The 13,287-nt window shown below is 37.9% G+C and overlaps 1 protein-coding gene across 2 annotated transcripts; it reads right to left on the bottom strand.

Moving 5' to 3' along the window:
• Nucleotides 1–50: 50 nt before the first annotated feature.
• Nucleotides 51–12,663, bottom strand: neil3 (nei-like DNA glycosylase 3). Of its 2 annotated transcripts, XM_088009358.1 has the most exons (11): nucleotides 12,430–12,663; nucleotides 11,825–11,934; nucleotides 8,318–8,452; nucleotides 7,731–7,944; nucleotides 6,931–7,005; nucleotides 6,669–6,835; nucleotides 4,049–4,212; nucleotides 1,403–1,817; nucleotides 920–1,085; nucleotides 627–827; nucleotides 51–399 (listed from the first exon to the last, which is right to left on the bottom strand). In XM_088009358.1, the coding sequence occupies exons 1-10, from the start codon at nucleotides 12,532–12,534 to the stop codon at nucleotides 645–647; spliced, it is 1,734 nt and encodes a 577-aa protein (XP_087865484.1). In that variant the 5' UTR covers nucleotides 12,535–12,663; the 3' UTR covers nucleotides 51–399; nucleotides 627–644. The 2 variants fall into 2 exon arrangements, with proteins under 2 accessions (XP_087865484.1, XP_014837483.2); XM_014981997.2 differs by having other exon boundaries at nucleotides 51–827.
• Nucleotides 12,664–13,287: the final 624 nt, after the last annotated feature.

Raw genomic sequence — 13,287 nt, forward strand, 5'->3', positions numbered from 1 at the left:
TGTCATCATCAAATATTTAATTAATTTCAAATTCACACCACAAAGAAACAATTTATTATAGATTTATTCAAAATGTTTCACTCTGTTTTTTATATGTTTATACATTTCAATATTGCATCAAACCTGTAAAAGTAATTTAATATTTTTTGTTAAGAATTACTTACAGAGAAGTCACCAACAATCTGCACAAGGAGGGCAACCAACAAAATGTTGCTCCTAAAGAAGCTGACTGTCAGGTCTACAGGATTCAATCATACTAATGAAACTGAAAGTTTAGAGGAAGGAAAAAGTGTGGTAGCAGAAGGTGTGACATCAATAGGGAGAGATTGCAGGTCTTCAGAAAACATTGACTGTGGCTGAAGTCACACAGACGAATCCATGACATGAGCAAGAACTGAACTGTGTTGAGAACCAGAGACATCATTACATCTGAAAGACTGAACTGGTTTCAAAGTCTTTCATATACAACAAAGTAAGTTTTGCATTTCAGTCTTTTTGACATTTTCAAAAGCTGTAAATGACCAGAAATGTATACCTTATAAGCATGCAATATCTTAGTTTCACATTTTGATTTCAGTGACTGAAATAGAGATTTTCTATGATGTTTATAATGTATTGAGATGCACCTGTGAGGCTTTGATGAGTTAGCAGCCAGGGAGGATGGAAAGTCCTGGTCTGTTCTCGGCCCACTGGAAAAAGTCGCATTGTTTACCCTTTTGAAAGCTGCAGGTGTAGAAATTCCTGCCATTGTTTGGACCCAGCTTCAGAACCGTCCTCATTAAACAGCGTTTCCCATGGTGACAAAAAGGAAAGTGCAAATCAGCCCACTGCAACAGCGGAGGGGGAAAAAAAGTTGTTTCTTTAGTTTTAAACAAGTTGAAAGAAAACCCAACAAAAAGAAGTTAGTTTTCAGTGTCACCTGAAAGAAGTTGCACTTGTTCTCTCTTGGCAGGGAGCAGGAATAAAACTGTCGTCCTTTATTCTCGCCCTCCTTGTGGACCACTCTGAGGACGGTGGGACGGCGATGGGATGAGCAACAAGGGGGAGTGGGAGCAATGGAAGCTGCAGTGTTTGCCGCCTGTGTTCTGCACACACCAACAGGAGAAGAAACAGTCTTATTATTGTGAAATATGTTGCAGATAAAACACAGGAAGTGCCTGTCACATCAACACTTATTTGCAAGCGAGGGCCATCTTTTCAGCCACATGTAACGATGTTTGTTGGCAATTATTGTATATGGCCGCTGCAGTGCCATGGCGACACGTTTTTGAACATTTTTTTAACAACGTTGCAAAGAATCTTTTCCCTAGCACATCTGCCTGAACTTGCAAACAAAAAGAAAAAAAAAACTTATCTTATTATAAAGTTGTTCATTATTTGGTGAAGAAAGAGGTTCACTCACCCTGAGTTGGGGGTTCCATTTTGAGCTTTGTTACTGGGAGGGGGACTGTGATCAATTCTCATTTTCTTGGAAGGGTGACTGTAGGAGGCCAGTGATTCCCCCTTGGAGAGCTCTGCACTTTGCTTCTGCCAGCCACCAGAGGCATAATTGGCGCTTGTTGTCCCTTGGCAGAAGCTGTTTTTATACAAACCTCGTTCTGCCGCCAAGGAATTCAAATGACTGCCGGCTGGGGAGAGCGGGGACTTTACAGGCTTTGGCTTCTCAGTCATGTCGGAGAAAACGAGGGTGGAAGTCCCGAACGCAGACCTCCAGTTGACTTTGAGCTCCTCTCGCGGCTTCCTGAAGGCGTTGCAGGGGTATTTAATTAAATCAGCAGTGAAGGGCGATGCTTCAGTGCTAATGTCGTCTTTGTGAACTGTGGAGATGGAGCCAGAGTGAGAAACTCAATTTATGTTCAGCAGCTGCAGCTCATTCTGATTCACTGGCTGCTCTCAGTAAAATCCAGCTTGTTGTTAGCTTAAAGTGGTTACCATAAAATTTAACAGCAAGCAGCATGGCTGCCATGCTCTGCTTCCTAATAAAAGTACCATAATCTATAGAGATGCAGAAATTGAGCCAAATATGTGAAAATTTACCTGCTCTCAGTAAACAAACAATGAACTCTGAGTCAAAAAGAACAAACAGAATATTTATCGACTCTGCTCCTCAAAAACCTTCAAAACAGAATTTTTATTTGTATGCATAAGCCTGTATGTGTTGATGCACACAAAGTAGGATTTTAAAGACTTTGCACAAAAAAAATCATTTAATCAGAATCAATATTACTGCCAGTTTTATGCTGTTAAGCCAAGATAAAAAAAAATACTCCCAAAAAATCCACTGTGCTTGTTTGGGATGGGAAAACAGGCAGCGCTTCTAAGACTGGCTGGAATATTTACTCTGTATGGTGAGGACTGAAGGTAATAACTGCATTCATAAAATAAAAAATCAGGAGAAAAATTATCTTGATCTTTCAATGGCATACTTTGTTCAGCAAAGTGAAGCTGCAGCAACATATTTACACACAACTTTGCTAAAAAAAAAGAAATCAGAGTGGATGATTCACAATGCTTGGATATTATTTTAAAAGTAAATAAAACAGCAAAATAAATAAAAAATAATATACAAATAATAATTTGTCACCTTTTTTAAAAATTAAAATGTAAAAATCTAACAGAAATTATTTAATTGATTTAATACTTGGAGCTTGTCAACTACACAGTGGACTCCCAGTAATCTGTATTTTTTTATTAGCAGATTTTTCTGTGGAACATAACTACAAATTATTTGAAGAAAATCCGCCTATTTACAGTTTTTTTTTCCATAAAGCAATTTAAAATATTTGAAAGAAAGTGCAGTTTGGAAAACTGAAATGCCTTGAAGCTCTTTGACACAGTACCGGCTGAAAAAGCAGCTAATCCAGGTGCTCTGTTCATTTTTCTTTATTATTGACCGGCTGAACCCCAAAGAGCAGAGATAAAGAAGACCTTTGATGTTAACTTCTGTACTAGTGTTGAGATGCTTTATATTGAGTTCTAATGCACATTGACCAATATTTATGTTTGAACTACTAGATATGCATTTATTAGTGTTTTTAAAGGAAGTCTCAAGTATTTGCAGATTTGAGTTACTCGCGGGTGGCCAGGAAAACCTGGTGGTCACAATGTTACTGTAATAAACATTGTTCATGTAATGAGATGGGACATTTTTTAGCAGTTTTAAAATCTGTTCAACACCTTGGAGTACCTTCATACCAATAACCTTCCTGTTCCCAGAGCTCAGTCAGGTTTGTGTGGAGCAAAATATGTTTATTATCTTCAAAGATTTTAGAGGATTCCAAAAAATATGCAACCAGTCTCATGTATTATTCTCACTCATGTCTAGTGGAAAATGCAGGGGTTTTACATAAACACAAGCTGTTTTAAAGTCTGGCTTCTCATGGTTATTATTTTAAAACAGCTCAGAGCAACACTGTAAAAATCCTGATGATTACAAGTTCAGTTTCTTTTGTTCACCCCTCCTTTAGAAGTGAGAAATTCACTTCATGAGATGGGACTAAAGAGGATTTGTTGTGGCACTGATTGAATAAAAAATCCCTTAAATTCAAAGCTGTAAAAATGAAACTACAGCCCCACATAAAGCAGCTGTGAACTGATGCTATTCAGCTCTTCAATCTGCTGTGATCTTAAAAAAAAACAAAGAAGAATTGATGTATTCCAAATCGAGCAGCATGGTCTCAAAGAGTCGAAGCCATTCAGCTGTAGTTTGGCTGCTGCCGTGGCGACAGAGCGAGGACGCGTCTTTCAGAGCAAAAGTTCAGTGCATCCGTGAGCGTCTGAAGACAGCCGGAGGAAAATGACCAGCTGACAGACGTGGTCATTATTTGTGGAGCAACATACGGCCGCTCTCATCACAGAGGAGTCCGCCCAGTTGACTCCGGTTGCCACTGCCTCTCAAAGCATTGAAGCATTCACGTCAAATTGCATGTTGTTATTCTGCTATACACAGCAAAAGAAAACTTGCTCTTATTTTATCGCTTGTTAACAAAGCTATTCTGTCACCCCATTAGATAAAGTGACAGTAAAAAGACAGAAAATGTTCACTCACCCTCAGGTTTTGGAGTGAGGCAGGCATCACAGGCTCTGGCTTCTGGCTGGTTGATGAGCGTGCAGAGTTGACAAGCCCAGTCCTCTTCCTCCTTCTTAGCCACATCATCGCTGGTTCTGTCGTGAAACGCCCAACCGATGAGGCTGTTTCTAACTGGGAGCGCACTGGGAGAGCAACACAGAGCAGCCGAGGTGATTCTGGTAAGTCTCTGCAGCTAAAACAGACATTTTACACCTCTAATGACTAACAGAAAAATGTGCTTTATGTTCTTTGCTATAGCTAGTTGCTATAATGTAAACAGAGCATAAAAGAACTACAAAATTTTCTTCCTTTGCATCAAAAGGCAAAGGAACCTGTAATATGTTTGTTCAAACTAAATAAGCAAATCAAAGTACACAGGCTAGTCAGATTTTTTCCCCTAAATTTATAAAACAAACAAAAAAAAAATCAGATATACAAGATTTTGTATATCAAGTTAATATTTACCACATGAAAATAGGTTAAAGGTAGAAAAAAATTAAATCACCCTAAGTCTGAATGTGATTTCAGTATAAAATACAACTTTTACTTTTCATTGTATTTTATAATGATGTTCTTTTGTTTTCAAAAGAAAAGATTTCATTGAACTGATGGATATGAAAGATTCAACACAACTAAAACAGCAGCTTTTAAAAGAAATAATGGGAAATCAGAAGGAGAAGCTCATTTCAGTAATGAGTGGGTGGTAATGATAATGATCATAATGACTTCTTCATGCATCCATTTTGCTAGTATTGCTTCATTTTCTGTCGGGGTTGTTTTTCTTATGAGCTCTGAGTCACAGAAAAAGATTTTCATAATATAAAAATCCAAGTAAGCTAAAGAAGGATGCAGTAATTAATGTTGCAGTTCAAACATTGGATGCAGATATGAATGAACACAATGTGTTTTAAAAAAAGAAGCTTTGTGCATAAATGTTCTCACTCTGACATGAAGCTGGGGTATGTTTGACAAAAAGGCAAATCTTCACTGCCAACCGTCATGGAGGAGGAAAGAAGCAGCGGCTTTGGAAAACTTCTCACAGATTGCTTTATCAGCTGTGTAATGCATTGTAAGGGCTTTGCATCCTAACCCCTCAAAGCTTTGCTCAAACACAGCCCAGGAGGTGTTGAGCCTGTGCCCTGTCTGGCAAACACAGCCTTATATGCGCATTAATTCTCACCCCATAACACTTCCCACTCCCTGCCAAGCCCATCTGCCTGCAAAGATGGCCTCTGTGAATGTGAGCCTAACATCTAAAGCGTGGCGCTACTTCTGCAAAGTTAGGGTTTGGAACTCAGATCTGGCTCAGCCGACGCTTCCTGCTGTGTGGGTGTTTCATATTTCTGATAAAGACGACAACAAGATGATTTCAGGCTTTTAGGGTTCATTGGACCAGTTTCCAAATGGGAAATCTACGTTTCTGGCATCAAAATAAGATGTCACAAAATATTTCAGGGATACAATCAGATTTTCTGCATTTCCCTTTTTTTGTGCTATCACGATAGCTGTTTTTTTTTAACAGCTATCGAGTGCCACAATGAGAGCTCACATTACACTGATTGTAAAAAAATTGTATTGTACTGATTGTAAAATCTCTGCAGTGGCTACCCGTACATAGTTATTGTTTTTCTTAATTAAGTTTATTTATTGTTCAATTTGCTTTTATTCTACCAGTCCAGCAGAGCCCTGAAGGATTTTATTTGGACCTGAAATAATAAAACACACCTTATTAACTCTGGCCATCAGCTCTGGAACAAACCTGAGGGCAGCTCAGAGTGGTGATGCTTTTTATAAAAAATAAATAGAAAAAAATGTTTTAGCCTGGCTTTCATTGAATTTCAGAAATTTGGTTTTATTTTATTTATCAAATTCTGCTAATCAAATTGTAACATATCTTCATCAACTTCTGCTGCATATTTTCCTTTTCTTAGTGCAATCAGTAATATTCATCGTTTTAATTTAGTTTTTACCACTACTTTGGATTTCACCATAACTGAAGCAGTTTTATTTCTAAGTATTTTTTTTTTATCTTTAAGTGGTTTGCTCATATCAGTCCCTGGTGTTTCCTCATTTACATTTGCAATTGTACTTTTTTAGATTTTCTTTAAATTACATTTTCATGTAGTTATCTAATTATTAGTATTTTATTTACTTACTGTAGCGTTTTAAAAATGAATTTTAGTTGCGTTTGCATGATTGATTCTTTCTGTTGCATTTGATTATACTTATCGATCACTAGAAGATATTGATTGATTCATTGACCAATGCAGAGGAAAAGGTACATGTGACTTTTCAACTGTTAGTTTTTCTGACAGTCCAGCTTTTAAATTTTGGTTTCTTTTATTAAGAACTAAGATTTTATATTATTATAAAGGAAAAAAAAAAGGTCGAGATCTTTACCGCCAGGCTCTCTATTTATACGTTTGTTTTGAAGCCACAGAGAAACCAAAAGATAACCCTGCTGTGTCACTGCACAGAAAAAGTGAGGTATTACAACGGAGTAACAACCAACACCCCAAACCTTCAAGCAAGCAGCTTTTACAGGAATGCAAAACAATAGTTTCTCCGTCAAAGTGCCAAAAGCCTACAAGGACGGTACCTGACATCCAACCCGGTGGGATCTCCCTTCTGACAGCGCTCACAGAAGTACGTCATCCTGCTGTTGTCTCCGAGACGACAGACTGTAATGACATGGGAGCACTGGCCACAGTGGGGACGCTTGTAGACTTTGTAATGTTTGTAGAGAGGAGAGCCAGATTTGCGACACTGAGAAAGATGAAGAAAAAAAAACAAGATAGTCGAAGGTAAAAGAAAATTACAAGTAGCTCTTAATAACCGATATTACTTATGAAATGACCAACCTTGTAAAACAAAAGAGTAAAATCACGAGTCATCTTCACTAAATGGCGGATTTGCACGTCTGTCAACTGTTGAACCTAGAAATTAAAGTTTCCATGGAACAACAAAGAGACATTCAGAATCAGCAAGGCTACACAAACACATAAACCACAAAGAAAAAAAAGATAGATATGGAGAAAGGCAGAGGTCAATGATTCAAAAGATGAAAACTGCGTGTTGTATATTCATGGGGATTGCAGCAACTTTGCATAAGAGAGAAAAATATATTTTTTTGCTCTTTTAGGGACTTGGAGGCTTGATAATGGAGGGGAAGCTTATAAACATTAGGCAGCCCCAGGAGAAGACGGGGCTAAAAGTCCGAGATTAATGTTTTGGTCCAGCGTGCCGATACACTCTGAGGAGGCCAGACAGCCTTGTACAGCAAATCCTCAAGTAATCGTTGAGTATTAGAAGTTTTCACACCACGAAGCATCTCATCAGTAACAGATAGGTCAATGAAGTTCTCAAAGTGATCCTCATCAAAATAACAACTTTATTAATGTTTATTTAATAACTCTATGCAGCTAACCGGAGGGAGAATCCTCTTGGGTCTGTAGGCAGTCATATGCATTCAAAGTGCACCAAAAGATGGGATATATGTGCCGCAATGCGCTTGTTTGTCTTATCCCCTTTTCACCTTCCTCATTTCCATGCGGCGCTCAGAAATACATGAGCTTCCGCTATTCTTCCCTGAGTGTTGTCTTGCATTTTTACCCTCATTTTTTATTCCTCTGCTGAACACAATCCATCATCTCTTCTATACCTTCACGGCTGGGTGGAGGCCCGAGTCAAACAGGGCTTCGTTTTTAATGATGTTGCCGACTCCCGGCATGACGGCTTGGTCTAGGAGAACGTCGCAGAGCATCCTGCTACCCTGGCTCCTCACCGCCTCCTCGGAGCAGGAGCAGCTGAACCTGGAGGAGCACACATCCAGACTCTCCATGGCCCTGACCTTCTGCTCGCAATCCTCCGTCAACCTGCAGGAAATACAGTTCCCCAGCACCAGGAGGATTTAGAAAATACATGCCTGCTGTTTTCACTCCAGGTCAACCGGAGCTCTAGAGAGGTTATACATTTCTAAATTGTTTGAGGTTGTTTATTATTAGCCAGAAGAGCATAGGTGAAATTCTCAGACAGTACAAATGATTGTCTGTCTTGTTTCTGAGCATAACACATGAAAGTCTATGATCGGGACAAATGCCGAGCAAAGAAGGGAGCATTTTTCATGCAACAATAGCCACTGTCTTCAGAAGCAGCGTAATGTAGGACATCCTCACTAAATCAGACGCATACCCCAAGGTGAACTCCTGTCACCTCAATCTATCTTGCCTCCACTGTTGTCCCCATTACCTTATTTCCACGGCGCTGTCATAGAAGGCCACGGTGTCGTCGCTAAGGCGTATTTCCAGCGCTGCTGCAGAGCCCGCTGCAACCTTCCTCTGAGCCGGATTTATACGGATCGATCCATTCATGCCGAAGTGGATTCTAGATGTTGAGGGAGAGAAAAATGGAAAATGGTTTTAGGTGTTGAATATCTGATTTTAATTAGAGTTTGACAAAATAAAGAAATATGGTTCTAGGGGCTGAAGACGGAGTTGGGGCTGAATATGAAAAATAAGGAATTTTACTTATTTGTGATAACGATATCGACACCATCGAATACTTTCTCTGTAAGATTTGGTATCTCAGTCAATAAAAATATACATCAGTGTGGTCAATGAGGCAAACGGATGAATGAATTATAGATTGACGATGTTTATAGAGGGATTGATGATTATGGATGGACAGATGGATGGGTGGATAAAAATAAAATAAAATTTCTGTAGTTTTACAGATTTCTTCATACTGGTGGAGTCCTGTTTTTAAGCTGATTCATTATCAATCTGAATATCTGGTGTTTTTAAGCTGATTCATTATCAATCTGAATATCTGGCCAAGAAGATTTTTCACAAATAAACAAAAACATGAATAAAAGTAAAAATCAGCAATTACCAAAACAACACTACGACTGAACATGTTCTTAATATTATTGCAGCCAAACAAACACTGAGAGGATGATGTATATTTGAATTAGAGACCTTCTAACTTCCTACAGAGAAAATGTTTCCTTCAAAAATAAGTTTTATTACCACGGCAAACATTTCACATTTTACCTCCACAAAAGATGCTATTTACAAGTTTAGCCTTTAAAGAACTTATACAAGGTTACTGTATTAAACCATTTAATGAAAAGGCAAGCCGAGTTACAGAAGGGGAAAAGAAACCTGTGAAAGCTTTGGAATCATTGGTATTTCTGCACAAATTACTTATTAATTTGTAAAAAGACGGAAGATGAGGGAAAAAAAACTTTTATAAATTGTTTTTGAACACTGAGTAAGGTCCAGACGGTGAAGCCTGAAAACCTGGGAGTTTCTGACTTTTCCCAGATGCCACTTAGGAGTGAGGTCTTCCAGTAAAGACATCAAATTGAACGAATTGCTCCCTAAAAATATATATATAAAAAAAGCTGTTCCTGAAAAGGGAAGATTGGTTGACGAGAGCAAAGCCTCAATTACAGCAACTTTCAGTGGACCCGAAAGCACCTTATTCTCCACATGCTTGATGTTAGAAAAAGCTACAAAAGCTTTTCTAAAGAGCTAGGGTGTCATCGTTCCACAATGAGGAAAAAAAGGTTCAAATGGAGGAAATTCAGCACTTTTGCTGCTGCTGCTGTGAGTGGGTATTCTGCTAAAATCATAGCAACAACCAGACATAAAATCCTGGAAAAAGGGAGGAAATGCTCAAAGGTAATGGAACAAAAACTGCTTTATTCTGCTACTACTGCTAAAACTATCCCACACAATCATCTGGACACGCTTATCCTTGCAGGTTGGTGGATGGGAGGTGGAACAAAAACCTTTTACAGTGGACCCCCGGCTAGTCACGGTTCAGTATTCACACATTTTCTTTTGGAAATTATTGTGAGGAAATCCTGCTATTTGGAGAATTTTTTATAGAGCATATCTAAAATATTTGACAGATAATCCAGCTTAGGAAGCTGGAATACCTTGACAATGCTACATGACACACTATTAGCTAGCGTTTGCAAAGCAGCCATCAGGAGTCGCATGTTTTTTCCTTGGTGCTGATTGGTTGTAAACCCAAGAACAGAAATAAGCTTCTGTGGTCATGCTGGTTTCCACTTTGTGCATTGATACATTTTAAAGAGGGGGTATTATGCAAAGTTTTATTTTTGGAGCTTTATTGTGCTATAAATTTGTACTATGTGCCTGGAAAATACATTACACCCCCTTCTAAGGTAAATTTGGAGTTTGAACTATTAAAATAAGTGTGTTAAGTGGAGATCTAGAGTGCTGATGAATGTTAGCTATTCGTAGGCGGCTGTGGTCCCAAACTCCCACAAAAACAGGCATTGCCGCCATATTAGAAAACCTAAAGTAGGAATAATCTGTTTTTTGTTTGAAAAAAAAAAAGCCACAAAGGGAACACATTAAAAAATTGGACCAAATAAAAAGAGTCAGTACCAAATTCTACAATCTGGTACTAAGTGGAGGATCAGGCAGTGATCCAAAACCCAGCAGAACAGATGACAAGTAAAAAGCACATCCACTTTGAAAGGTCACAACCTTCATGTAATCATAATGGTGTGGCATGACCTGCAAACATCTGTTCATGTTCAACTCATACAGAGGGCGTCAACGGTGTGAAGGGAAGGTCCATGGTTTGAAGACACAGTATTTTTACTCATTTATATTGAAACGTCAAAAGAAAAAGAAAACTGATTTTTTTTTAAATACCTAAATTTACCTTCATTTCTTCATCTTCAATAATTTGTCTTCCAAGTTATTTATAAAACAACTGCTCATCTGTTTTAACATATTTGAAAGAAAATTTTCCAAAAAGATGAATTCTGAAAAAACAAAACAAAAATCAAAACAGTAATTGTTCTCTATGATTAACTAAAATTCTAAAGCGAGACAATTGTAAACTAACACATTCCTTTGATTCTTAGCATATTTCATTTAATGTCCACTTCTTATCATTTGTACATTCCAGATTCACAAATAGTCTATTAAAATATACTAATCATCGCCAAGTGGTAAATTCGCACAACAGCCACATGGTGGGAATAATTCCCCAAGTTGTTTGCCAAATTACAGGCGCAGTTGAAATCTAACTCATACCTCTACGTGCAATCTAGATTTTTGTCCCTCAGTCAGAGGGACAAACAACGCAGAAAAGAAAAATGGGTCGCTGTTTTCACTTTGAATCACTTTATCCTGTTTTTTCTTTCCTTCCATGTAGACGGAGAATGACCCAGCCACTGGTTGAAGTGAAAACTGTTGATGTTTGAGTGGAACGAGGCTTAACTGAGGTAAAAACAGTACGAGTGTTAGTCTGCCAGGTCAAAGCAGCTCGCTTCCATAGACAGGCATCTGAAGGTCTTAATGAAAAATACATTCAATCAATAAATCCATAAATTAAAATAGTGCTGTCAAACATTATGTTATTTATGACCCATTAGAGGGAATATTTTAACATAACTAAGAAAAAAAAAGTGATGCTTATCCAGAGAGCGATTTCAACATATGATCAGATGCAGGAAGCAACAAGTCTTATGAACACCAGAATATATGAACATAAATTTGGAGCTCCAGACTTTGACTAAGTTTTCTAACAGACGAATACACTTTGGTATATTTAAGCAACATGAATTATCTTTCCAAGTCACAATTGTCACAAAAACCTCTAATAAAATACCCTGAAAGTTGTAGTTGTATTGCACTGTGTTTAATGTGAAAAAGTTCCAGGGTATAAATATGTTCCCACTGCAGAGACGTGTTGAGTTTACTTTACCTCAAGGCTCTTAAGCCGAAGTACATGAAGAGCTCCTTCCCAAGAGTTTCCACACCGGTGTACTGGCATCCAGAGAAACTGTGGAAAACGTTCTTCTCTGTGTTGTTTTTCTAAAAAGATACAGCAGCTTGATTAACGTTTAACACTGCTACTGAGTGACCAACTGCATTTTTCATAACCTTTCATTGTCAAGCCCTGAAAAAAAAGAATGAACAAAAGCAGCTCACACAATAAAGCATTTTATATTGAATTGTTAGAAAACAAAATGAATTGTTGTGCTGAAGTTATTCTTAGTTATATAAAAATGAATGTGGTGTACTTTAGAGAAAAGGAAAACATTTAGTTTTATTTTCAGCTGTGGTTTAGGAGTTTGCTTATGTCTCAATAAAACTTACTGTCATAATTTTTTTACTTCTTTATAACATGGAAAGTACTACTGGATTAGCGCTTCAGTTTCTATTTTGTGCATCTGCTTTGTTTTCTCAAACCCGAGTCGGTCATGGGAGACAAACTTCCAAGAAGTAAATATAGCTTCTATGCGCCATGCATTTTCAATTCAGCCAGATAAATGAGGTTATAGGTAGAAACACAGGCCGTCAACTTACAGCTGACGCAGTCAAAGTGCCCCTCACTTCCTTCACTTTCTGACCCGTTCGGACCTTCGAGCGGATCTTCTCTCCGTTTAACGTGCAGCCTGGACCTTCCACCATCCTGCTGAACACAACACGGAACCAGTCGGACTAATTCAAAACCAGCCAAAGTTCAAATACCCACTAAAAGTTCAGATAAGCAGCTCCTCAGCGTCTGTTGACGTTTATTCGCCCGCCATACGATTCACAGGCGCGCATGCGTAGTGTGGTTCATAGTACTCCGGATGGAAATATTAAAGGTACAGTAACCGATTTTTTCCGGCACACAAATGGTTGATAATCACATTTTCCTCCGTAAAAATACATAGTTTATGATAAAAATACCTATTTTATAATTACACATCTAGAAAAAATAAAATAATGACAAACGGCTAAAAATAATGAGGACATTTTCACTCGATATCGTTTATTCATGGTTTTATCATACTAAGTATTTCTCTAACAGATTACTTTTATTTTTGCTTATTTGTCTCGTGTAAATGTTTCAGATGGTCGAAACATTTAAACGTCAGACAAAGTTAACCCGAGTAAACTGAAAAGGTGGTTCTCAGATAATGATTTAATTTATTAAGGTATATATTTATAATTTTTATTCATTTGTATTTGATCCATTTATGCATAATAAAAAAGAATGTTACAGTGAGCAAAGAAGCCGATTAAAATCCAATTTCCTCATCTTAATATTACATTACAAATGCATAATTCATGGTAAATATAAGCAATTCCCTTTAAATTTCACTTGAGGGCGATATTGTACCATTGTTGGGTCTGAATTTGCCGACAGTATGGGCGGACAGACAGACAGACAGACAG

This window comes from Poecilia mexicana, unplaced genomic scaffold, assembly GCF_051168715.1.
Source record: "Poecilia mexicana isolate PSO_F unplaced genomic scaffold, ASM5116871v1 scaffold_10, whole genome shotgun sequence".
Classification (NCBI taxonomy): domain Eukaryota; kingdom Metazoa; phylum Chordata; class Actinopteri; order Cyprinodontiformes; family Poeciliidae; genus Poecilia; species Poecilia mexicana.